This window comes from Ranitomeya variabilis, chromosome 4 (genome assembly GCF_051348905.1).
Source record: "Ranitomeya variabilis isolate aRanVar5 chromosome 4, aRanVar5.hap1, whole genome shotgun sequence".
Lineage (NCBI taxonomy): Eukaryota > Metazoa > Chordata > Amphibia > Anura > Dendrobatidae > Ranitomeya > Ranitomeya variabilis.
The window spans coordinates 96,437,917-96,463,941 of NC_135235.1; the positions used below are offsets into that span (position 1 = coordinate 96,437,917).

The 26,025-nt window shown below is 44.6% G+C and overlaps 2 protein-coding genes across 9 annotated transcripts in view; both read right to left on the bottom strand.

Annotated features, from left to right (window-relative positions):
• Positions 1-3,926: 3,926 nt before the first annotated feature.
• LOC143768445 (protein kinase C delta type-like) lies at positions 3,927-13,448 on the bottom strand. Of its 8 annotated transcripts, none has more exons than XM_077257122.1 (6): positions 10,887-13,448; positions 6,660-6,875; positions 6,269-6,363; positions 5,687-5,791; positions 5,286-5,390; positions 3,927-4,154 (listed from the first exon to the last, which is right to left on the bottom strand). In XM_077257122.1, exon 1 carries the CDS (start codon positions 13,324-13,326, stop codon positions 11,902-11,904), a length of 1,425 nt encoding a protein of 474 aa, XP_077113237.1. In that variant the 5' UTR covers positions 13,327-13,448; the 3' UTR covers positions 3,927-4,154; positions 5,286-5,390; positions 5,687-5,791; positions 6,269-6,363; positions 6,660-6,875; positions 10,887-11,901. The 8 variants fall into 8 exon arrangements, with proteins under 8 accessions (XP_077113237.1, XP_077113233.1, XP_077113235.1 ...); XM_077257118.1 differs by having other exon boundaries at positions 5,687-5,902; XM_077257120.1 differs by having other exon boundaries at positions 3,927-4,151; positions 5,687-5,948.
• Positions 13,449-24,289: 10,841 nt separating this feature from the next.
• The window catches only part of LOC143768446 (intelectin-1-like), a 76,866-nt gene continuing 75,130 nt past the window's right edge, over positions 24,290-26,025 (bottom strand). Inside the window, exon 7 of the mRNA XM_077257125.1 lies at positions 24,290-24,442. Within this exon, the coding sequence (XP_077113240.1) occupies positions 24,290-24,442 (153 nt within the window). The remainder of the gene's footprint in view (positions 24,443-26,025) is intronic.

The window sequence follows — 26,025 nt, forward strand, 5'->3', positions numbered from 1 at the left end:
GGCTCTCAGGAATTTGGTGTTATCCACGGAGGACAGGCTGCTGGGCTCACCCGGGTAGTCAGGGGAGACTTCCACTTCAACCCCGCTGTCGGGTTCGGAGCTGCTGGCCATAGCGTCCTCCACGTGGGTCGCTTCCTGGTCTTTTTCCCGCTCTCTCCTGCGTGAACAGTTTCGTTTTCTCTGCCTCCGCCCCCCATTAAGGATTAGGAGGCGGATCTCTGCTGCTGACGGACACGTCCTCACTGCACAGAAATATTTAGACTGGGCGGCCATTATTCTTCGCGCTCTCCAGCTCGTCTACGCCCACTCCACGCCCCTCTTCTCTTCCTGCGCTCTCCTCAGCGCTGCAATGGCGGCGGATTTTGGCGGCAACTGGCGCAGCACAGTCTTTGTAATAAAGTACAGTCCAAGCACAACAAATCACAGTCTCTAGGCACACATGACCTGATTCTTCAGGCTTAAGTAGATCCTGTTCGTGACGCCAAGTTGGAGCGCCCCCACACCGCCGCAGGGCCGAGGGGTACCCGGAGCCGGGCCTCTAGTTCTCAGTCTCGGGGTTGTCACGGTGGCTAGACCCGGTCCGTGGCCCTGTCCGTCAGTGGGGGACGTCCGGTGAAATAGGTAGTAGTAATGGTAGCGATGTAGCGGTGCGGTTGTGGGGTGTAAGTCGCGGTAAATAACGAGGACACCAGGTTGCAGTCTCTTTACCTCTTTACTGGAGATCTCTGAGTCCTCAGTCCAGAACACGGTTCACCAGGCTACGCAAGTCCGGCCGGTCCAATGGCACCTCCAGAGTTCTCCTCTCAGGTGGAAATCTGTGCCTTCCTTCTAGCGCTATGTGTTGTAGTCCTTCCCTGCTGTGCTTACGGAAAGTAACCCCACAACGGTTGTGTCTGTTTCTTAAGTTCCCTCACAACTCGATTTGATGTTCCTCTGTAATCCACCCCTTCCCTGTATTCAGGTTGGAATGGCACCCGTTTGTCAGGTAGGCCTGGAGTTCTTCCGGGACCCTAGAGTCGCCCCTCTCCCGCAATTGCCCCCCAAGACTTCATAGGTGATATGTGGTAGACAGCCCGCCTGAGACCGACTGTCCTGCCGCTGTTTGGAGTATGGCTTGAAGCTGTATTCTAATCCACTCCCTCGGCGTTCCGGCCACCGGTATTGCGCCTCAGCAGGGTGCTGCCTCTTTCAACAAAACCCCTGCTGGTATTCTCCTTCTGCTTGATCTCGTTTCTCACTCAGCACAATCTATCTCGCTTCTAGTCCTTTCCTGAGTCCCGCCGCTTCCAGGAGCCTGCGCGGACCCGTTACGTTCTTTCAATGCCAAGCCTCTGCCAGGATCCCACCCCTGGCAGAGACCCTACAGTCTCTCCCTTCACAACACCCCCTGCCACAGGGTGTTGCTCCGTTCAATCCCGTCAGCGTTCTCTCTAACTTCCTGCCTGACCCCCAGTTTACCCACTATGGTGGGGAGTGGCCTAATGAATAGCACCCTTAGCTCCCCCCGGAGGCCCTGCTGTGAAACATATTGGTGTCTGTGATACCTGATTGGAGGAACTCCTTCGGTGCCATCGAACGTACCATGGCTCCCCTTAGCGGCGAAGCCACAGCACTGCAACGACCAGGACTCTGGGGCGCTGCACTAGCAGCGTTGGTTTTAGCATTTTTCTGGACGGCGAGTAGTGTGCTGGTAGGTGGCTTCAGGCCTGAATAGATAAGGGTATTACAAATAATGGCCTTCTGATAGCATTATTTCCCATCTTGGTAGCAATAGTTATTTGGGGTTGGCAAATAAAAATATTATTATCAGGTCTAATAGCAAGGGTTTTTTATATTCTGTGAACTGTCTTTGTAGTAAATGTCATTTAGCGGCTAAATTATTGAGACACTTAGTGCTATTGTGTCTTAAATATAACATTTGGCTGAAAGCCGCGTATGTCAAAGAAAAATGCAATTTAATCGCTGAATCACTTTCTGATTTTCAGTTCACAAGTTTCTTCAATCTCGTACCCTGTGCCCAGAGAATAGGAGAGGAGTGCCCGGATTATCTATGGGGTCTAATCTGGTCTTAATTATCTTCTGCAGCGTTCAGTGGCTGTTTCTACTTGGAAAAGTTACCTGTCAGCCTGGGATGTCTGGTCCAAGTTCGGCTTTACTGAAGGTTTAGACGTAGGGTCAAGTTCAGAGCAATCAGCGTTAATGTTTTTGTTATTGTTGCATATGCTATGGTTTCTAGGAATCTAGATGGTATCTCCTTTTTCTTGAAAGTCTTGGGTCAGAAACCACTTAACTCTTATTTTATTGTCAAGCAGGTAATGAAGGGCTATAAGAAGAATCATTCTATCCGGGATGGCAGGTGCCCCATCTCTCCGGGTATTCTGTAAGAATTGTGCATAGTATCCAATTTGTGGTGTTTTGATGCTTTTGTGTCTTTACTGTTTTGCACTGCAGCATCTCTAATGTTTTTTGGGGCTCTTGTAGTCGTCGAATTATTGCCCAGAGGGCAAAATGGGTTAGAAGGTTTAGCAGTTAACCAAATTTCCATTACAGATGGATCATTGGTTTTGTACATAGCCAAATCCAATATGGACCAGGAGGGTAAGGGTAGTAGTTTAAAGTTTTTCTCGGAAGCTGTAATTTGTCCAGTTTGTTTATGCAGGAAATATATTAGTTTTTGTCCTCCTGGGAGGAGTAAGTTTGTCATTCATAATTTTGGCAAGCCTTTGACACAGTTCCAATTTAGGAGCATACTGAGGAAGTGTCTGTCCAGGCTAAGCTTGGGTGAGAGATATTTCTCTACCCATTCTTTCCGGATTGGTGCTGTGATGGAGGCTGCCAGGATTGGTTTAGGTGAAGCATTTATTAAGAAGTTAGGGAGATGGGTTTCGAAGTGCTATAAATTATACATGTGTAAATAATGTGGAGCTAACTTTTATTTGTAGTTTTCTTAGTTTTCTAGTGTAGATACTAGGCCATTCTTTCATTCACTGGGCTGAGTGGAGAGCAAGGAAACAATGTTATGGATTAAGCCCGTCCATATCCCCTCATTTGGTCAGGGTGTTTTGGTCTGGCATCAGGGGACAGTAATGGAACAGTCAAATGGAACATGTGTCTTTGATGTATAGCAAGTTTCCATCCCCAGACGTTATCATTATTCACCTCGGCGGGAACACCATTGGGAAAGTTGGAACTGTTGATTTATTATTTCAGATGAAACAGTCTTTGTTAGAATTAAAAAAATATGTTTCCTAATACCATGTTAGTGTTTTCTGAAATTATTCTGAGGTTGCTTTGGTCTGAACCTGTGGACTTAAAATTTTGGAAGAAGATTCGTAAAAGATGAAATAGGTCTATGAGTTAATTTTTTGCCGTCTATCGGCGGTTTTGCTTTTTGGCATGTTGACTTGGAAGGTGGAGTGCCAGGCCTTTTTTGGAACGATTCAGTACATCTTTTGGAAATAGGCACTGACATTTTTAACCTTGATTTACAGGCTATGGTGGAATTGGCCCTTGGCGCGGAGGGGCCACTCATGCCTACTTTTGGTTAAGCAAGGTGTCCATGGGGTAAGTCGTTCAGGAAACTATCTTGACATCAGGTTTGGAATATGGTAAATGGGCTTGAGCTTTTGCTGAGCTGCGTTTTGTTGAAAGTTTAAAATTTGGTATGTGATTTTTTAATAAAGTCAGTGGCCAAATAATTTCCATCCAAGTCAACTTGTCTTGTGTGTTAATTAAATATTGTATGTTTGTGAATGCCAAAAAAAGGGGTTCTTTTTCAGGAATTGGCTGTGTAATCCAATGTGAGTTATCAATAATATGGCCATGTATAGGATTACTCTACAAAATTCTCTCCTCTCCGCAGTATATGCCAACTATTTGCCATTTCTAACCCGTAAATTATCTCCATTTCCTGGGACATATGAAGATGTATTTATTCCTGAATATGACTGTAGTTGTAGGTTCTAATTGTCAGAAGTGGAGCTTGTATCTCTCACACTTGCAGTCTATATCATATTCTTGTGAGATCTGCGCTAATTATCCGTATAGGAGATAAAACGCTCTGCACAGTTGATGATGATTTTCGGAATACGCTTTTTTCCAGTCCTGGTAACGTCTCACTTCTTGCATTCAGCTTGATGACATTTTTCTATCTGCTGAATAAATACAGAGATTCAGGAGTGTTTTTTGGGTCAGAAAAGATCAGCGGCCCAAGCCCTGGAGTATAAGCTTTACAGCCAACCACCCTAAACAAGAAATGTAACACCTCTACTATGTCACATAGTGATAGCTCTCTGAGCATATGAATGAATCCTACAGTCCCATGTAACACCACAGTTTACACATCAATTATTTGTGGCTACAGAACCAAACCAAAGTGCAAAGATAGGTGCAACATGTTAGAAAAATAGTGCGTTGCATTGAAACTTATTTCAAATAATTGTTCATCGTGTTTATTATTATTGATTATTATGGGGGGCATTTCAGTCCCATTATGTGTCAGTTTTAGGATGGAAAATAAAGCTTCTGCATGATGCTCTGTGAGGGAGTCCTCACGCTAGAAATTAGCAGCCACAGGGAGGGTGCTGTACGATTCTCACCAACGCTGGCAGCAGAGGAGATGGAGACATTAAAGGGAACCTGTTACCCCATTTTTTTTAGTATGAGATAAAAATACCGTTAAATAGGGCCTGAGCTGTGCTTTACAATAGTGTATTTTGTCCCCTGATTCCCCACCTATGCTGCCGAAATACCTTACAAAAGTCGCCGTTTTCGCCTGTCAATCACGCTGGTCTGGTCAAAAGGGCGTTGGTGAAATGTCTGTTTCTCCCCCACCTCTTGCTAATCTTCCCGGCATTGGCGTAGTGGTTCTCACATGCGCAACAGCCGAAAAAGAGCGCGATCTTTGCTATTCCCCTGGTTATCGTGGCAGCGGCCATCTTCCTGAGGCCACGCGTGCGCAGATGGAGTGCTCTGCTTCCCGGGGCTTCAGGAAAATGGCCGCGGGATGCCGCGTGTGCGCAGATGGAGATCGCGGCGGCCATTTTCCTGAAGCCGAGATGCGAACTGGTCATGCGTACTGCGTGCCTCTGAAGCCGGGAAGCACATACCCAGCTTCAGAGACGCAATCATGCTGTCAGAGTGAGGGGCCTCCTATGTATATTATGGGGGCTACATAGTCACACAGACCCTATATAGAAATAATTATAATTAAATGTTTTTTGGGACAATTTATTCTAAGCAGCATTGTGTGTGGTTATTAACATCTGTTTTTTAGTTAAACTTACTAGCTCAAAAGGTCCCTGGAGTCAGCTGTGCATATGCTTGAGCAGGTTAAAACTGCTTTCAAGCAGCTTTTCTGCACGGTCTTTTCAGCGAAGTTGATTGGTGGCCTGCAAAAGAGCGGGAAGTTTGTGAAGCATTTAGTATCAGATCCATGCATCATCTGGCATCCGGCATCAACGGAGATAGAAGACAGATGGAGAATCTAAATGAACAGCTGATTAGAAGAGCGGGCGAAGTCTGGTGGGGAGATTGGCTGAAGAAATGCCTTGAAGAACCAACACAAAAAACAGCAGCAGAAGAAGAAAGAGGATCACCCAGGAATGAAGAGGAAGAGAATGCTAAGGCCGGGAAGTGTGGGCAGAAGAACTATATAAACCCAGTGAGAAGGCGCCGGAGCACTTACAGCTGCCGCTGGCCACCAGGAAAAGTAACGGCTCCAAGAGGAAGTTGATCCCCATTGCAGGTTCAGAGGCCGAGTCTCATCACTGTGGACGTCATAAGGCGGCATCTGCGAATACAGAGAAGAACGTCCAGGAAGCTCCAGGTCCCCGGGTAAGAGCAGCGACATCGGTGCAGATGCCAGCTCCAACTGAGCGGATCCTGGGGCGGGCAACACCCACTACATGGGGATTCAGAGGAAGTAAAAGAGCATCAGCAGCAGAAGCCTGGAACAACAAGGCAAATAAATCATCTGAGGATGAATCGGTCATTGGTTAATATTGTTACCTGGTTATTAGAATTTTATAGTCTGCTATTTTATTTATTATGGTATATTTATTTATTTAACTATTTAGTAACTCTTTCTTGTTATTAAATAAGAAGAATGGGTCTTGTGCTACCAAGAGGGCCCCCCATGTATACTATGGGGGGTACATGGTCATACAGACCCTATATAGAAATAATTATAATTAGATGTTTATTGGGACAATTTATGTTAAGCAGCATTGGGTGTGGTTATTAACATCTGTTTTTTAGTCAAACTTACAAGCTCAAAAGGTCCTTGGAGTCAGCTCTGCAGGTCATGAGGAGGTTAAAACTGCTTTCATGCAGCTTGTCTTTTCAGAGAAGTTGATTGGTGGCCTGTAAAAGAGTGGGAAATTTGTGAAGTATTTAGTATCGGATCCGGCATCATCTGGCATCCTGCATTGACGGAGATAGAAGACAGATGGAGAATTTAAATGAACAGCTGAGTAGAAGAGTGGGCAATGCCGGATGGGAGGATTGGCTGAAGAAATGCCTTGAAAGAACCAACACATAAAACAACAGCAGAAGAAGAAAGATGATCACCCCGGAATGAAGAGGAAGAGAATTCTGAGTTGGAGACGAGTGGGCAGGAGAACAATATATTTCCAGTAAGAAGGCGCCAGAGCACTTACCGCTGCTGCTGGCCGCCAGGAAATCAACGGCTCCAAGAGGAATTTGACCCCCACTGCAGGTTCAGAGGCCGAGTCGCGTCACTGTGGACGTCATAAGGCAGCATCTGCGAATACAGAGAAGAACGTCCAGGAAGCTCCAGGTCCCCAGGTAAGAGCAGCGACATCGGTGCAGATGCCAGCTTCCAGCTGAGCGGATACTGGGACGGGCAACACCCACTACATGGGGATTCAAAGGAAGTAAAAGGGCATCAGCAGCAGAAGCCAGGAACAACAAGGCAAATAAATCATCTGAGGACGAATCGGTCATTGGTTAATATTGTTACCTGGTTATTAGAATGTTATAGTCTGCTATTTTATTTATCATGGTATATTTATTTATGTATTTAACTGTTTTGTAACTCTTCTTCTTATTAAATAAGAGGAATGGGTCTTGTGCTACCATGAGGGACCCCCATGTATATTATGGGGGGTACATGGTCATACAGACCCTATATAGAAATAATTAGAATTAAATGTTTATTGGGACAGTTTATGTTAAGCAGCATTGTGTGTGGTTATTAACATTTGTTTTTTAGTCAAACTTACAAGCTCAAAAGGTCCCTGGAGTCAGCTGTGCAAGGGCATGAGCAGGTTAAAACTGCTTTCATGCAGCTTGTCTGCGCGGTCTTTTCAGAGAAGTTGATTGGCGGCCAGCAAAAGAGCAGAAGATTTGTGATGTATTTAATATCGGGTCCGGGCATCAGTTGGCATCTGGCGTCAGACGAAATAGAAGACACCCTCCCACTCTCCCTTAATTTTCTTGGACTGTCGTGATGTTTTTATTAGAGGGATACCGTATATACTCGAGTATAAGCCGACCCGAGTATAAGCCGACCCCCCTAATTTTGCCACAAAAAACTGGGAAAACTTATTGACTCGAGTATAAGCCTAGGGTGGAAAATGCAGCAGGTACCGGTGAATTTCAAAATTAAAAATAGATACTCCATACCGTTCATTATGGCCCCATAGATGCTCCACATAAAGCTGTGCCATACATACAATGCTCTGCACCGTTGCCCCATAGCTGTGCCATATATATAGTGCTCTGCACCGTTGCCCCATAGCTGTGCCATATAGTGCTCTGCACCGTTGCCCCATAGCTGTGCCATATAGTGCTCTGCACCGTTTATTGCCCCATAGCTGTGCCATATAGTGCTCTGCACCGTTGCCCCATAGCTGTGCCATATAGTGCTCTGCACCGTTATTGCCCCATAGCTGTGCCATATAGTGCTCTGCACCATTGCCCCATAGCTGTGCCATATAGTGCTCTGCACCGTCCATTATTGCCCCATAGCTGTGCTGCTGCAATAAAATAATAAAACACATACTCACCTCTCTTGCTTGCAGCTCCTCAGCGTCCCGTCCCGGCGTCTCTCTGCACTGACTGATCAGGCAGAGGGCGGCGCGCACACTATATGCGTCATCGCGCCCTCTGACCTGCACAGTCAGTGCGGAGAGAGAGACGCCGGGAAGATGGCGCAACACCCGGCGTGTGGAACGCGGACAGGTGAATATGCGATACTTACCTGCTCCCGGCGTCCCGCTCCTTCCCCCGGACAGCTGGTCTTCGGTGCCGCAGCCTCTTCCTCTATCAGCGGTCACCGGCACCGCTGATTAGAGAAATGAATTATGCGGCTCCGCCCCTATGGGGGGTGGAGCAGCCTATTCATTTCTCTAATGAGCGGTCCCACGTGACCGCTCAGGGGAAGAGGCTGCGGCACCCGGAGACCGTGGGATGGGCAGGGGGAGCGACAGGATCGCCGGGACTAGGTAAGTATGCCTCAGCGCCCTCTCCCCCTCACCCGCCGACCCCACCACCGATCATGACTCGAGTATAAGCCGAGAGGGGCACTTTCAGCCCAAAAATTTGGGCTGAAAATCTCGGCTTATACTCGAGTATATACGGTAATCGTCCTGCTTTCGCTGGGTGGCGTTGGTCATTGGTTATTATTGTTACCTGGTTGTTAAGATAATGTTATAGTCTTATATTTTATTTATTATGGTGTATTTATTTATTCATTTATTAACTATTAAATATTTGGTAACTCTTGTTAAATACATCATGGTCTATTTTCGATCCACACTAATAAAGTGTCATGTGTATTTACTAATTAATTAAGAATGGGTTTTGTGCTACCATGAGTGCCGCGCATGTGCTAGATTTGTATGAGCAGATAATGACGCTGTTCATTCAAATTATCTTTTCACACCCCTGTGGAAAGAGGGCTGACTAGTTTGGGGCAACTAACGCTCCATCAACTAGTCAAAGCTCTCATTAACATAGGAAAAGGGGACATTATAAGTGCTATTTTTATAACATTTAATTATAATTGTTTTATATAGGGTCTGTGTGACCATGTAGCCCCCATAATATACACCGGCGCCCCTCATTCCGGTAGCATGACTGCGTCTCTGAAGCTGGGTGTACGCTTCCTGGCTTCAGAGGCGCACACTACGCATGACCAGAAGTCATCTTCTAAACCTCTGTACCTGTGCAATGCGACTCTGAAGCTGGGTAGCATACATTTGGCATCAGAGACGCTGCCGGAATGAGCGGCGCTTATGCGCTAGGTTTGCATGAGTGGCAATGACGCCACTCATGCATATTATGTTACTATTCCCACAGGGGCGTGATAACATGGAAAGAAGGCTGACTAGTCTGGGGCAACTAACGACCCATCGACTAGTCAAAGCCCTCATTAGCATAGGAAATAGGGAGATTATAAATGTGTTTTTATACCTTGTTTTCACTCAATAACATTATACAGGGCTGGTTTTGCAGGGAATTTGCTCATATATAGGTGAATGCTGCTGGGTTGGAGGGCATGGGGGACCTGACAGGTTTCCTTTAATCAAAATGGCATATAAAAACCTTTGCACTTTTTGGCTCATGAGAGTTATAAAAGAATGCAGACGGATTATAACTATGAGTCCACTGTATTTTTGAGGGTAGCGCTCCCTCTGCCCCTCACAGCGATGACTGACAGGCTGTTTACTTTACTATTATTAATAATAATTGTATTAATTTTATTTTATAATAATAATAATTTTATTTATGTAGCGCCAAAATATTCCGCAGCGCTTATTATTGGACAGACATCACAATATTTGTATGCTTTTTTGGCTAATTAGAAAGTGGCCCTGTAATATGGAGCCCTTACACTGGACAGGATAACCAGAAGATGAGTTTTCAGGACTCGGACACTTATTGCTGTCCTCCTTCTCACCCTTCCTCATATTCATGGATGTGTAACATATACATCAATCTACAGCAATCTGAGGCTTCAGGGAATAACGGTCCAATAGCTGGAATTGGTGTGGATTGCTGTCACTCACTACTGACAAGCTGCAGCTCCTCTCCCCAGTATTACAATATGAATGACATGACAGCAGAGCATCAGCGTGCGAGCAGCGCGTCACATACAACACTGCATCTATCACAGCTATGGGAGCATTATTCTCTAATTGCTGGGACAGATGCAGCCCAGGGTAAATAATGGCACACAGTGCAGCTGTCCTCCCCCATGCTGGTAATCACAGATAAATCTCATCGTGATCTGATTAGACATTTCACTCTTACAACATCACACTGGAAAAGCCAGTTCTGGAAGCATTTTCTTTTTTCCCCTGTATGATGCTGACTACTTATAATTGGGCAATGTCATATGGTGGAAAAAGAAACACCCCAAGAGAAGAATATTTGTTACCGGCTCCTTGGATGAAGAGGAAATTAGAACCTAAACTTTACGAGACAATATTTATGCAATGGGGATGAGAAATAAGTTTCATTCGAATCATTAGCCACTTTATCATGATGCAGCCAGATTAGCATTAGTGATGAGCAAATATACTCATTACTCGAGATTTCTCGAGCATGCTCGGGGGTCCTCCGAGTATTTTTTAGTGCTTGGAGTTTTAGTTTTTATTACTGCAGCTGGATGATTTACAGCTACTAGCAAGCATAAGTACATGTGGGGATACCCTAGCAACCAGGCAACCCCCACATATACTTATGCTGGCTAATAGATGTAAATCATCCAGCTGCGGCAATAAAAACTAAAACTCCGAGCACTGAAAAATACTCGGAGGACCCCCAAGCATGCTCGAGAAATCTCGAGTAATGAGTGTATTTGCTCATCACTAATTAGCGTGTCCAAAGTAATGAAAGGTCCTCTAAATGTGACTTACCTCTGCTATTTCTGCAACAATGTGGTTGATAGATTATGATACCTCCACGGGTGGTTCCTCAGGGGAGCGGTGATGGCTAGCTGGTATTGGCCTCTCACTTTGGAAATAATTTCTTTATAGCCTCAGTGGAACTATGTATTACCCTATATATGGGTATGTATGCATCGAAGGGAATGTCCTTCAGTTGGCAAATGCTTGCAGTAAGCTGCACTAAGAAGCACAGTCCAGGCAACTATTGCTCTAAAGTCATAGAGTATTGTCTTCAGGAACCATGGATGGTCATTTGAGTTCCTGTGATAGATTTGTAAATGATTATTAGGCTGGATGATTCAATAGCCAAAGCCATTCTGTTCAGTGAACCAACAGTAAATGGTGACAACTTTGACATCAGATACTGCTGGTGGTTATTTTTGAAAGTCAAGGAAACGTTTAGATTTTGCAGCACGCTGAAAATACCTTCTAATACTTGAGGTTATGGATAGTCAGCTTATCGTGACTCTTTTCAGCATGCAATTTTGAAAATGTACAGTTTAGTAGATATTTACCAACCGGAATCTAAGTAAATGTCTTGTTAGACTCCTATGTTGGGCATAGTCTATATCTCCTGATGTAGCACACGCAGGAGTGCGATTAGGCATTGTCAGGTGAGTACAGGAGGCTCATTGCTGCATACTGCTCCATCCCGGTTGGCACAGAGCAGACTGCCAGTGGTGTCACATGGGCAGTGAAGCAGCAGCTTTCAGCCCTCTGTATGTAGGTCCGATACATTGTGCCATTCGGTGCTTTGCAGCAGATCAGCACAGATAGAGAGGTGGAAGTAAAGGTAAATGTGGGAGAAAGTTCTCCAGATTGACAGGCAGCCATGCTTCTTACTGATGACATGAAACATGATGATGTTAGTACTTTGAGTGCAGGTAGTACATGATGGTACGGCAATAACTTAACTGTAGCAGATGATCTTAAGTTAAGAAACAGGAGGATTAGATGGTATGATGGCATCTTGCTGTTTCGCCACTTAGTGGTAAGTTGTGCTCCATGCTGGAGAAACAAATGGAAAACTAGCAAAAATCCTCTGTTCTTGAGCAGGAATTGGCTCGTTCAGGTCTTCACTGCAAGGTGCTGGGATCCGCTGCCTCATGCTCACATCCATATTCTTTCCTGTTATTACTGGAGATGGTGCTTTTCCTGTCCTTATGTCTGTCCAGTTTAGATTTGAGAAGAAGGGGTGTTTTCTTATTTTTCCATTTACTCCTAGACGGACAGAAGGGTCTTTGCAGAGGAGTCTGGACATAATGTCAACAGCAGCGTAGTCAGCGATGTCTTTATATGATGGTTCATGACACATGACATTACACTCAATCTCCTCAATGGTGTCTCCTTCGAATGGTGAGTCTTGGAGAAGCATGTTATATAATATGACACCGAAGGCGAACCAGTCTACTCCGGCATCGTAAAAGTCTCCCCTGATCATTTCTGGGGCGCCATACCCAGGTGCTCCTCCGTAATTTCTGGAACTGAATCGCTTATCAAACTCACAAAGACTTAGTCCAAAATCAGTAATTTTTACGTGGCCGTCGCCAGTCAGCAGGATATTGTCCGGTTTTAAGTCCCGGTGAATGATGTCATGGGAGTGCAGGAATTGTAGTCCACAAATGATTTCTGCTGCTATAAATGTAACGGAGTCCTTCAGGGGAATGGTCCTATTTATATAGTTACGCAGATCCCCTCCACTGGCCAGCTTGGTGACAAAATGGGCATGGTGTTCAGTATAAAATGCCGCATAGCAATGTGTAAGGAACCTGCTGTTGTGGGTAAGTTTCAGGACGTGGTGTTCTACAAGGCATTCAGGGTCAGAGATTAGGCTTTTCTTCTTAATGATTTTAAGGGCCACACTTTCTTCACGTATTTTATCAGTGGCTAGTACAACCTTACCATAACCCCCTTCTCCAAGCATAGTGTGGAATATAAACTTATCCCTGGTGAGAGGGACAGTGGTCTTTATTTTTTTGCTACTGGGGCCACTACATTCACCTGAGATGTCATCATGAATGGCGGCTGGATCTTCCTGATATTTCCTCTTTTTCCCAGTTCCTTCCACTTCTGCTACACTTTCTTTGCCTTTCGTGTTAGTGATCCTGCTTGTACCCACAGTCGCGCTTTTCCTTTCTCTTGCGCTCAGATTTTTCTGAATGTTATCAGCTCCATTTCTGATGCAGTCAACAATCCTCTCACATTTGGTCTTTACAGAACTTAAGAAGGAAATATTCTTTGTTCCCTCATTGTCTGTTAATATTTGACCATCCTGCCCAGTTTTCTTAGGAGGGTCCTTCTTCCTAACCTTTAGTGGAGGTTCCTGATTATTTGTAAGATCTTGTCCATCTGGTGTTGTGTGTTTCCTTCCCAGACTTTCTTTATTCTTTCGCTTTCCTGTGAAGCTCATGTTGTGTCAGGCAACAACAGGGCAATTATCCAAAAAATGTATGAAAAATTAGCAAAAAATGCAATCCACACTCGTATTGTAGTTAAAGCCAACCACAACTGAAGCTAAGGGGCTGCAGTCAGTTGTTCATGGAACTTTGTGGAATGTGAGGTCACTATGCAGGTGACATACCTACTGTGATGTCAGTAGAACACTGTGATGTCAGCAGATGTATGCGAGTGTCCCATCACTGCTGAAAGGGAAAGTCTCAGGAAGAGGTGGGGCTTAACACCATTGACTATAATGGAGTCTGCTGAATGGGTAATATTTACTGACCTCATGGGACTCACCAAGGCTTCATGGCATAAATTACATCAGGAATAGATTCGCTTTTACTTTTATTATGTGTTGGTCTTGAACATGAAGGACAGTGTTTAATATATATATATATATATATATATATATATATATATATATATATATATATATTGAGATTCACAGGACATATAGTTCTGCAAATTTTATTGAAAAGGCTGCAGTGGAAAGGCTATGAAAATGCCTCTTCTGAAACACCTGTGAGCAAACGTTGTGGAAATTATCCAGGATGCCCTAGCTTCTAAAAGGCTATTCTGTCTAATGGAACAATTTGGCAGTAAAAAAGAGAGTTTTGTGCAAGTAGAATTAGTGTTTTGCAGGTCTATATTACAGCTCCACAGGGTCTATTGCACATTTCTCCCAGGATCTTGAAAGTTGAGTCTCCATTACGGTTGAGTGAACATGTTCGTTTCCCTCCTTATTCGCCACGCTATAGCGCTTACCGAACAATCTGCGGCGTGAACCCGGATACCTGGATCGCTCCTGCTGATCAGCTGTACGGCTCCACAACTGGATGTGTCTCGGCTGTGTGACAGTCACAACACATGTATGGAAAGCCTGTTTGTTGGGTTCTCATTACATGTGCTGTGACTGTGACACAGCCGAGACATATGCAGCTGCGGAGCCGAACAGGTGATCAGCGGGAGCGATCCAGGTATCCGGGTTCCCGCTGCAGATTGTTCGGTAAGGGCTTGTTTCCATTTGCGAGAAACACGTCCGTGTCTCGCATGTGGAAACCAAGCTCTGGTGCCGGCACTCCAGAGCAGAGCGTGCGGCTCCATGTGTTCCTATGCGGCCGCACGCTCCGCTCCCAAGTGCCGGCACCAGAGCTTGGTTTCCACATGCGAGACACGGACGTGTTTCTCGCAAATGGAAACAAGCCCTAAGCCCTACACTGCGGCTTGCCAAATAAGGAGGGAGCACAACATTTTCGCTCAACTCTAGTCTCCATAGATTTGCCCTAATTTCTAGGCAAATGTGCTAATTACACATGGATCAATACCCAGCTTTCTAGGCTTCTGAATAGCAACCAGACTAGTTACACTACTTTAAAAGAATTAGTAATGTAGCAATGAATACCTAGGCAGAGCTGGCATTATAGAAGTATCCAGAACAGTGGACTAAAGAAAATACCGGACAAAAAAATATTCAAATAAAATTGCCTTTATTTAACAGAATGATGGCAGTAGTACTACATTGACTCATGTGCCCGTATTAGGAATATACATGAAATAATTGAAAAATGTGTATACTTTAAAAAAAAAAAAAAAAAAGTTAAATATATATATATATATATATATATATATATATATATATATATATATATATATTCAATATTATAAAGTGGCGGAGAAAAGAAAGGGACAATATAAATAATTGTGATCACACAAAAAAAAATAAAGGCAATTTTGTTTGAATATTTTTTTGTCCGTTATTTTCTGTAGTCCACTGTTCTGCGGATTTATATTTGGCTTCTCTGCTATTGGAGTGGTTTCCACTTTTTGTCACAGAGCACCTGCGGTATTCACTACATAAATATATTTTTATTGAAGTGCAGCGTCCCAGAGTCCTGGTCGTTGCAGTACTGATGCTCCGCCGCTAAGGGGGGCTATGGTACGTCTGATGGCACTGAAGGAGTTCACCTGACCAGGTATCACAGACACCAATACACTTCACAGTCTGGCCTCCAGGGGGAGCTAAGGGTGCTATGTATTAGGCCACTCCTCACAATCTGGTAAAACTGGGGGTTGGATAGGAAGTTAGGGAGAAGCTGACTGGGTTGGAGCCAGGCAACATCCTGTGGCAGAGGGTGTTGCAGGGGAAGATTCAGGGGGGTCCCTGTCAGGGGTGGGATCCTGACAGAGGCCTAGCGAACAGAGAGAACGTTACGGGACCGCGCCTGCACTTGATCATGGCGGTGCCCTAAGAAAGGACAAGAAGCGAGGTTTATTGTGCTGAGTGAGAAACGAGATCAACGCAACAAGGAGAAACACCAGTAGGAGTCGTGCTGTAAGACGAGGCAACATCCTACTGAGGCGCGCAGCCGGTGGCCGGAACGCCGAGGAAGTATAGAGCTCCAGGCCTAACTTCAAACCTACGGCAGGACAGTCAGTTATAGGCAGGCTGGCTCACCCAAATCACCTAAGAAGACATAGGGGGCAACAACAGGAGAGGGGCGACACTAGGGTCCCGGAAGAGCTCCGAGCCTACCCGTCATACGGGTGCGTCCTAGCCATATTATCTGGGGGACGAAGAAGAACATCATAATCGAGTTGTGAGGGAACTTCAGAAACAGACACAACAGTTGTGGGGACTATCCCGTAAGCACAGCAGGGGAGGACCACAACACACAAGCGCTAGAAGGTAGGCACCGATTTCCACCTGCAAAGGGAACTCTGGAGGTGCCATCAGACCGGCCGGACTTGCGCAGCCTGTTTAACCATATTCCGGACTGAGGATCCTGAAGCCTTCAGTAAAGAGGTAAAGAGACTGCAACCTGGTGTCCTTGTTATTTACTGCGGCCCGCACCACTACAGCATCACCACCCACACCTTTCATTGGGCGCCCCTCAGCAGGGTCACGGACCGGGTCTAGCCACCGTGACAACCCCAGAGCAGAGACTCAGAGGCCCGGTACCGGGTACCCCTCGGCCCTGCAACAGTGGGGGCGCTACAGAAGTATTATATCATTTTGTGATTTACAGATGTTACTGTATGTGCTATCTTTAGAGCTGCCAATATGCAGACTGGAAAAGCTGGGTAATAACCTCTGTATAACATTTTGCTGTGACACATTGTTTCTGTAGGCTAAATATGTACAAGAGGAAAATATTCAGAGTGTTATAGAACAACAATAGAAGGTTTGAGGCGCAAGTGTAACGGAGAAGGTACAAGCAGAAAAAAAAAGACACCACCACAATGTTACAATATTAGGATTACAGATAATGGGTATGTATTAAAAGTGTTAATGCTTGATAACCATAGAAAGCACCAATAGTTACAGTGGGGAAAAAAGTATTTACTCAGCCACCAATTGTGCAAGTTCTCCCACTGAAAAAGATGAGAGAGGCCTGTAATTGACATCATACGTAGACCACAACTATGAGAGTCAAAATGAGAAAACAAATCCAGAAAATCACCTGATTTGGCAAGATTTATTTTTCAAATTATGGTGGAAAATAAGTATTTGGTCATTAATGAAAGTTCATCTCAATATTTTGTAATATATCCTTTCTTGGCAATTACAGAGGTCAAACGTTTTCTGTCAGTTGTGAATTGTCCAAAAACGCAGATGACACGAAGCAATGGTGTTAGTAATGGAGAGATGTCTATCAGACACCCCCATTACTAACCCAGTAATAAAAAGGAAACACACACAAAAAATACTTTATTGAAATAATCTCTCCCTCACTTCACTTTCCCTGGTTCACTACTTTATTTAAAAACAAAAAATTCTCACGCAGGTCCGACGTAGTCCACCAAATCTGACATAGTCCACTGAATCTCACGTACTCCACCGAATGTAACATACTCAACCGAATCTGACATACTCAACCGAATCTGACTTAACCTACCAAATCTGTTGACGTCCAGCGAATCCGCTGTACAAAGCCTATGGAGCTATAGTCTTTGCCAACAACCACTTCCTGGTCACTCACAGTGTTGTGAAGAGCGGTAACGTTACCAACATCATAAATTATAATTGGTGCAGGAATTGAAATCGCACTCGGACCCTGGGGGGGTAGGCAAAAGGTCTATTTAGCCCATATGAAAAGACCATTACCGTTGGTACCCATGAGCTTCAAGTTATGCCACATTCATACATGTCCCAATCAAAATTAGCAATCCTATACACTTTACCAGTACAACCCATATCCGTTACAGCAATTTGAAGTGCTGTCAGATATAAAGAGATTCCAGCTTGATAATTAAAATATAATTTTATTCAATGCATAAAAACAAAAATACATTTAAAAAGACAGGGCACCTGGCCTCCAAAAAAGAGAGAACACAGACAACACATTACAGATAGAAGTAGTTAGATAGGATTTCTATATGCAGATATAACCAAAGCATAATAAACAAAGTGCAAGTGCCAAACTCATCAAGAAAAAGGTGCATATAAGCATATAAACTATTCATGCCACAATAACATGGCTTTATAATCAAAGTGCAAGTGCAATAATAATTGTAACAGTAATACCCTCCTATGTAGTAATTGTGCAGGGATTCCGCATAGTCATTTCAGGTCATTAAATAAGTGAACAATAAATGGTATATTACCCAAATCCAGAAGTCACCAGAGGTTATAGCAGATGCTGTGAACTCCCCACACCGACGCCGTTTCACCAACGCTTCCGCCTTTTACTCTGCATGGAAGTAAAGTTCTTCATGTGCCAAGCAGTTATCCAAGAGATGGAGATCTTCAAGTCCCTTTCACTTTGAACTGCATTTATTTTTTAATACAAATTTTTGAGACTTTTTATTACTTTCCATTGTAATAAATTCTTATTGAAGAACTTCTAAGTTTTTATTTTAACACCACTACAATAGACAATTGGGAAAATTAGTAACCCTTACTCTGCATTATAGATAAGATATACAAATGTGTCAGGAATATAGAGGAAACATTTAGAAGTTCTCGAAGTCTATTCCGCCTGATCTTGTTTGTCATCAATCTCTTTTACGTACTACATCTCCAAATCCTATGTGACAATTCTTCTGCTGGATTTGTTGGAATTCCCGGACTTCCTTCCGCTCTGTTTTAAATATTAGGATTGCTGGATGTCAAATATTTCTGGTGTCAGGGAAGTAGTCCATAAAGTAATACTAATCATTTCACAAATTGTAGCATAATCTGCAGACATTTAACACATTTCTCACCATTTTTTTTTCATTACAACCTTAACTCTAGTTTATAAATATATATTTTTTTAAAATATTAGCCATTATTTGCAGAATATCTTTCTTAATATAACACTTACAGTACATAATCGTAGCACTCCCATTGAGTGAGGAATGAACTGAGTGAGCTTTCCCCACAGAACAATCATGCATTCAGATATTCCTTACTATAATCATAGAAATGGAGCCTATTTTTTTTAGGATCGCAGTAATTTATTCATTTTTGCCTGTCAATATTACATTAGCGTTAACATTATTTTAAATTACTGCACTCTCAAGCCAATTGAATTGATTCTAACATTTGCTAATTATGTATAAACCCCAGTGTAAAAACAATACTTACTAAGCTTTATTTATGAAAAATGATGCTGTGGAAAGCGTAGACAATACAATAGACAAGTGATAACAAGATAATAATTGTGACAAAAAACATTTAATGGAAATTCAAGTGACTATCTTGTATTACCAACCAACGACCACAAGGTGGAGACAACTAATTGTCATCCATAAATAAAAGTCTCATTGACTACATAATTGGCTGCAAAAACGTATTCATATCCATCTTCCAATAATATTTGTGTATATGTGTTATATATTACAAGTAAATTTGTATTATTGAATTGCAAAGCAAAGTCAGTGCAGCAGTAACCTACATAATTACGCTTTATTAGGAACCCATTTCTATCCTGATCAGAACTGAAAGCCATGCAAATGCCTTTCTGATTTTACTTTTATATTCATTACCCTTTAAGAGAAACAGATGTGGAGAATGGAGGGAAAGTGGACTTGTAGTCTCTGAACCCAGAGTTCTGTTTTGGATTGTCTGTGACAATTTTGTTGCCGATGGCGCACTGCTGACTCTGTTTCAGTGGAGATATCATCATGCTACTTTTCTTGTGGATTCCTTATATTGTCTTGTATTTTCTCAGTAAAATAAAATTTCCATAAATCCTCCCAATCATGTATGATATGTAATGCAAGTTTATTAAATTACTAATTGGCTGATCGCTGTCTTCCTCCATTTCCAGCACCGCTCCGGTCCCCTTCTGAGTGACTTGACCATTTCCTCTTCTTTGCCGGCTCACTCAGAAACCGGTACGTGGAGCAGAGCTACAGCACCTCCTTCACTGCTAGCCCATGGCGCCTCATAATGTCATACCTCCCAACTTTAGGGGAAGGGAAAGAGGGGCAAATTTTAGGCCACACCCATTTCACAACTAGCCACGCCCCAACCACACCCATTTAGCACTTCTGATCACAATGTTTCGTTAACAATAATTATGAACAAAAAAATATGGCCACACACGACGCTCCATACTGTACAATGGCCATTGGCCACATTATGCTCCATACTGTATAATGGCCCCACATGATGCTGCGTACAGTATACTTGCCCCACGTGATGGTCCATACAGTATAATGGCGCCACATGATGCTTTGTACAGTATAATGGCCCCACACGATGCTGGGTATAGTATAATGGCCACACAATGCTGGGTACAGTATAATGGCCCCACACAATGCTGGGTGCAGTATAATGGCCACACATGGTTACCCCACCCCCATCATTGCCTTCTCCATCAGTACACACAAACACCTTTCACCGCGCTCCCTCGCAGCAGCCGGCAGCTTCCACTCCCACGGCGCTGAATGGTGTCATCCAGCTGCGCCGCTGACTGCTGTATCCAGCATTACAGCTCAGTCCCCATAGAATGTAATACAGCACAGCCCCATAGAATATAATGCTGCACAGCCCCCATAGAATGTAACGCAGGCAGGTGGCAGCCCCCATAGAATGTAACGCAGGCAGGTGGCAGCCCCCATAGAATGTAACGCAGGCAGGTGGCAGCCCCCATAGAATGTAACGCAGGCAGGTGGCAGCCCCCATAGAATGTAAGGGGTGCTGCACCAGGTTGGTGGAGAATCCGATGGATGGGTACCAGGGGGAGAGTGGGAGCGGGGTGCGCGCACCATGGGGAGACAAGTTTAGTTTGTCAGTCCTCCTATGCTGTCAGAGTCTCTGCTGTAACCGCAGCAGGGCAGCGCTGCATGGAGAGGGGGAGAGACACATACATTCACTTACAGTCTGGAGATCCGCTCGCTGCTCCCGCGGTCACACAGACACGGAGTGTCTCACAACTCTGCCCTCGTGCCAGAAACCAGTCCGGGTGCTGCCGCTCTGTCCTCAGAGTCCGCCCACGTCTATAGTTGAGGAGGAAGCCGGAGGCGGGCGGTGAGGCAACTCAAGGGGGCGTGGCTACAACGCAGTCCCAGGGAACGGAACGAACAGCGGGTACTAATCGGGCTCTCTCTACGTCCCGGAAGTGGGCGGGGCTTCACCGGCGGCCGCAAATTCGGGATTTTAAATGCCCGAAGCGGGACAGCGGGACCCCGGTGCCAAAGCGGGACTGTCACGCTGAAATCGGGACGGTTGGGAGGTATGATAATGTTACTGTAATGCCCCCTTGTGCCTTCTTATAGCTTACTACAGGGGGTTGTAAAAGGTGCTCAACTGCCTCCTTGTTTCTCCTCATAAGGCCACATTCACATGTACAATATTTTGGTCACTATTTTACCTCAGTATTTGGAAGCCAAAACCAGGAGTGGGTGATAAATACAGAAGTGGTGACGTGTTTCTATTTTACTTTTTCTCTGATTGTCCCACTCCTGGTTTTGGCTCACAAATACTGAGGTAAAATTCTGACCAAAATGTCTGAATGTGGCATAACAATGACTTCCCATTAATCCGCTTTTAATAATGATACAGTGTGCTTCCTTTGGATAATGACCCCTCTCCCCATAATGCCTCCTTTGGATATTGACACCTCTCCTCCAATATGATTCTCTCATAATGTCCTTCCTCCCATGTTCCTCTCTATAATGACCCCCTGTGTGCCTCCTTATCATAATGACACTCCACTGTTCCTCAGGATGATGACTCCCTACCATGTGCCTCTTTATGATAATGACCTCCCCTGGGCGCCCCTTCGTAACAATGCCTCATTATGATGACCCCTCCTATGTGCCTCCTTATGATAATGCCCCTCCAGTGTGTCTCATTATGATGACCCCCTCCTATGTGCATTTTTATAATGACCTTGCATTGTCTCATTATGACGACCCCCTCCTATGTGCCTTTTTATAATAATGACCCTCCATTGTGTTGATGACCCCCTCCTGTATGCCTTTTCATGATAATGATACCCCCCACAGTGTGACTCCTTATAATAAACCTCCACTCAGTGTGCCTCCATTTGATCATGATACCCACAATTTTCCTCCTTATGATGATCTCCCTCCCATGTGCCTCCTTATGATAATGAACCTCCAGCGTACCTCCTTCTAATTACCCCTATGTGCCTCCTTATGATATTGACCCTACCACTCCCCACTCCCACATGTGCCTCCTCATAATACCCTCCCCTTTTCTCCTTATGATAATGACCCCTCTCTTTTGCCTTTAAAATAATTATATCTCCAGTGTGCTTCTGTATGATGACCCTCTCCCATGTGCCTCCTTATGATATTGTGTGCCTCCTTTTGATAAAGTCCCCACCTTGTGCTTCCTTTTAATAACTACTTCCCCCTTGTGTTTCCTTGTAATAATTACTTCCTATTATTTTCCTTATAATAGTTGCCTCCTAGTATGCCTCATTTTGATGATGACCCCAGTGTGCTTTCTTATGATGTTGCCCCCCCCCCTCATTATGCCTTCTTATAATAATGACCCCCAATCCAGTATGCCTCCTTATGGTAATGACTCCTTATTATGCATCTATATGATAATTGTTCTCCTTTAAGATAGCAACGCCCCAATGAACCTCCTTTTGCTAATGACCTCTCAGTGTGTCCCTTATGATAACACCCCCCAGTGTGCCTTCTTATGATAATGACTTTACAGTGTGCCTCTGGAGCGGCCCCAGACGCAGGACAGCGGGGTACTCGGTACCGGGTCTATCGGTTCAGAGGATGTCACGGTGGCCCGACCCGGTCCGTGGTCCTGCTAAGGGGTGCCCAATAAAAGATTTAGGTGGTGGTGTAGGTCGCAGTAAATAACGAGGACACAGGGTTGCAGTCTCTTTACCGCTTTACTGAAGGCTTCGGCATCCGCAATCCAGAGCACTGCTAACAGGGCTGGCTGAGACCGGCCGGTCGGAAGGCATATCCAGAGTTCCCTTTACAGGTGGAAATCAGTGCGTACCTACTAGCACCTGGGTGTTGTAGTACTTCCCTGCTGAGCACCACGGGATAGTCCTCACAACTATTGTATCTGTTTCTGATGTTCTTTCTCTCTCCGTCCCCCAGATGATATGGCTAGGACGCACCCGTATGACGGGGTAGGCCTGGAGTTATTCTGGGACCCTAGAGACGCCCCTCTCCCACAATTGCCTCCGTTGTCTTCATTAGGTAATTTAGGTGAGGCAGCCAACCTATAATTAACTGTCCTGCCGTTGGTTTGAAGTAATGCGTGGAGCCCAATACTTCCTCGGCGTTCCGGCCACCGGCTACGCGCCTCAGTAGGATGTTGCCGATCTCGGGGCACGACTCCTACTGGTTCTATCGCCTTTGTGCTGTGATCTCGTTTCTCACTTCTCCACAATAAACCTCGCTTCTTGTCCTTTCTTAAGATACCGCCGCAATGAAGTGCAGGCGCCACTCCGCAACGATCTGTCCTTTTCGCTAGGCATCTGTCAGGATTCCACCCCTGACAGGAACCCCCTGAATTTCCCCAAGCAACCTCTTCTCTCACTAGGTGTTGCCTGGGCAAAACCCAGTCAGCTTTCTGCCTAACCTCCTATCCAGCCCCCAGTCTTACCCAAGTGTGAGGAGTGGCCTAATACATAGAACCCTTTGCTCCCCCTGGTGGCCGGAGTGTGAAGTGTAATGTGTGACTGTGATACCTGGTCAGGTGAACTCCTTAAGTGCCATCAGACTTACCATCACTCCCCTTAGTGACGGAGCGGCAGTACTGCAACGACCAGGACTCTGGGGCGCTGCACCTCCACTTCCAATTTCTAATGACTCTCAATATACCACTTTTTTTTAGTAATAATAAAGTCCAACTGTGCCTGTTTAAATCATAAAAATAAACTAATGCTCTCCTCACCCCACTCGATGGGGGACTCCTCCACTGCAGTCTCTGGGTGTTTCAGGCAGTGCGATGCTGTGATTGTGATGCCAAACTTTTATTGTGGTGCCGCTCCCTGGCTGAGTACGCAGTGTAGAGGGGTGCCAGTGTTTTTTTTAAAGGAAATTTGTCACCAAGTTATTGCTACCCCAGCTGAGAGCAGCATGATGTAATGGCAGTGACTCTGATTCCAATGATGTATCACTAATTAGGCTGCTTGTTGCAGATTGGATAAATGCTCTGGTCCAAATGCTCCAGATCTTCCAGTTCTTGTGATTAGTTCCATAAAATATAACATGCGCACGTACAGTGTGTAAAAATCAGAAGGATGAAAGATACCTTACTTGCAGAAATATTGTTTTTATTGATGTAAGTGTAAATCTTTATTCACTCTGAAATCATGATTATTATAATTATTATTATTTATTTTTAGAACTCCATTGATTCCATATGGTGATGTACATGGTTATGCAATTTTTTTTGTTTTGAATATTTAATACAATTTCCAGGAATTATTTTGCACTACATTTGTAAATTTCAGAGTTGCAACTTATATTTGATGAAACATATAATTAAACTAACGATAAAAAAGAAGGACGGCTGCTTCAGTTATTGCTTTGCTTGAACTCCAACCTGCATGTTTTCCACTACCATCCCAATCATAAGATGCAAAGTCTCCACACTGCTTAGGATTTCCTTCAGGCATGTATCCACCTCCTCCAATACAATGCTGCAAACGCATTAAACAAAAATAAACATCTATTACAAATGTCATTATCACCCGATGGTGGCCAATCATAAAAGGATCTAAGGAGGTCCCCAGAGGAGCATTATCACCACCCTTTATATATCCTTGAACTCTATTACTATTATGGCATACTGAGTTCATACTGTTTCAGGTGTCATAACCCTTTTATGACTGCCACTTAAATAATAATATGGGCACTGTACTGCCGTTCCACAGGTCCAATTAACCTAGTGCAAGAGGCAACTGCCCTGTAATGGGTAAATGTCCATATTGTTTCTTTATAGGGGTCATGTAAATATGTTGTGTAGACATGGGGCTTTTTTGTGTGTGATGGGTGTGCCATGCAAGATAAGATTCCCCAGCACTGTCCACCATTTGTGAACTAAGACATCCACCTACTGTTTTCAAACAGAATCCTACATAATTAAAGTATAAGGGAAGTGTTGCGGAAAGGACGGGTCTAAGAAGAGCATCGGGTTAGGTGACGTTTGTTTCACAGCTACCCCATATAAAAGGCTGTAGTGACAAGGCGGGAACATATTTGGGGCCAGGAAGTCAAATGATCAGGACGTGTGCCAAGAGGAACGCCGAGGCCATTTCACTGGTATGTGCTTGTAGGCCTAGACTAACCAGGCGTCGTGAGTGACGTATGGATGTTGCCAGTCAAAACTCAAGCTACGCAGATCAAGACCTGAGGCCTAGCCCGTCCCCAGTCAAGGCCCGTGGACCAGACTACATCGGTCAACATCCAAGGTTCAACTGTCATCTGTCTTTGCTCGATAGACGACCGTCGCAGGTCATGCACTGAAGACTGGGTGCAAGCCCCAATCCGGAAGTGGACATCTCTGTGGTAATTATGAGGTGTGGGTAGATCAGGCTGTTGCTTCTAGTGCTGACGTAAGGAGCAGGTTTCGGTCTGGAGCTGTGCAGCAGATGGGACTGCCAGTGTGAGGATGACCCATAGAGCATTATTTGAACTTGTTAGAAGGACTTATGGCCTAGTAGGAAGTACGGGTGACCCCTTTTAGCACCCGAATCCAAGTGAACCATATTTGAGAACCATTTTAGTGGTGTTCTTATTGTAGTGAATGTTGCACCTACTAAAAAAGTAGCTGGATAACAGAGGATTCCAGTTGCAAGTGTAATTGTGTGTTTATTCTCATCTAAGCTAGCGGGGGCGCCATATTGCGATCAAGAGGGTGCCAACCTCCGCTGGTAGGCAGGGATCATCCTAGGGACTTTTTTGGTTAAGATATGGCCATATAGGGGCTTTATTGTTTGATTTACTGCACCATTGGTTACGGCGTGTCTTGTTGTGAATTCCGTTCTTGGGCTCCCTCCTGTGGTCATGAGTGATACTGTGTGAGTTTGTTCTTGGGCTCCCTCTGGTGGCCTTTGGCGATATGGCTGGTCTTGGCTGGGTTCAGCTGCTTCATTTCCTGCTATGCTGGGCCTATTTAATTCAGCTGGACCTTCACTTGTTGCCTGCTGTCGGTGTATTCAGTCCTGTTTCTGAACTCTCCTGAATATTCCTTGTGACCAGTCTCCTGCTGGAGAAGATAAGT

What these genes read in the sequence shown, in the direction of transcription:
- LOC143768445 (XM_077257124.1), bottom strand. Translation starts at nt 13,326, where the DNA reads ATGAGCTTCACAGGAAAGCGAAAGAATAAAGAAAGTCTGGGAAGGAAA.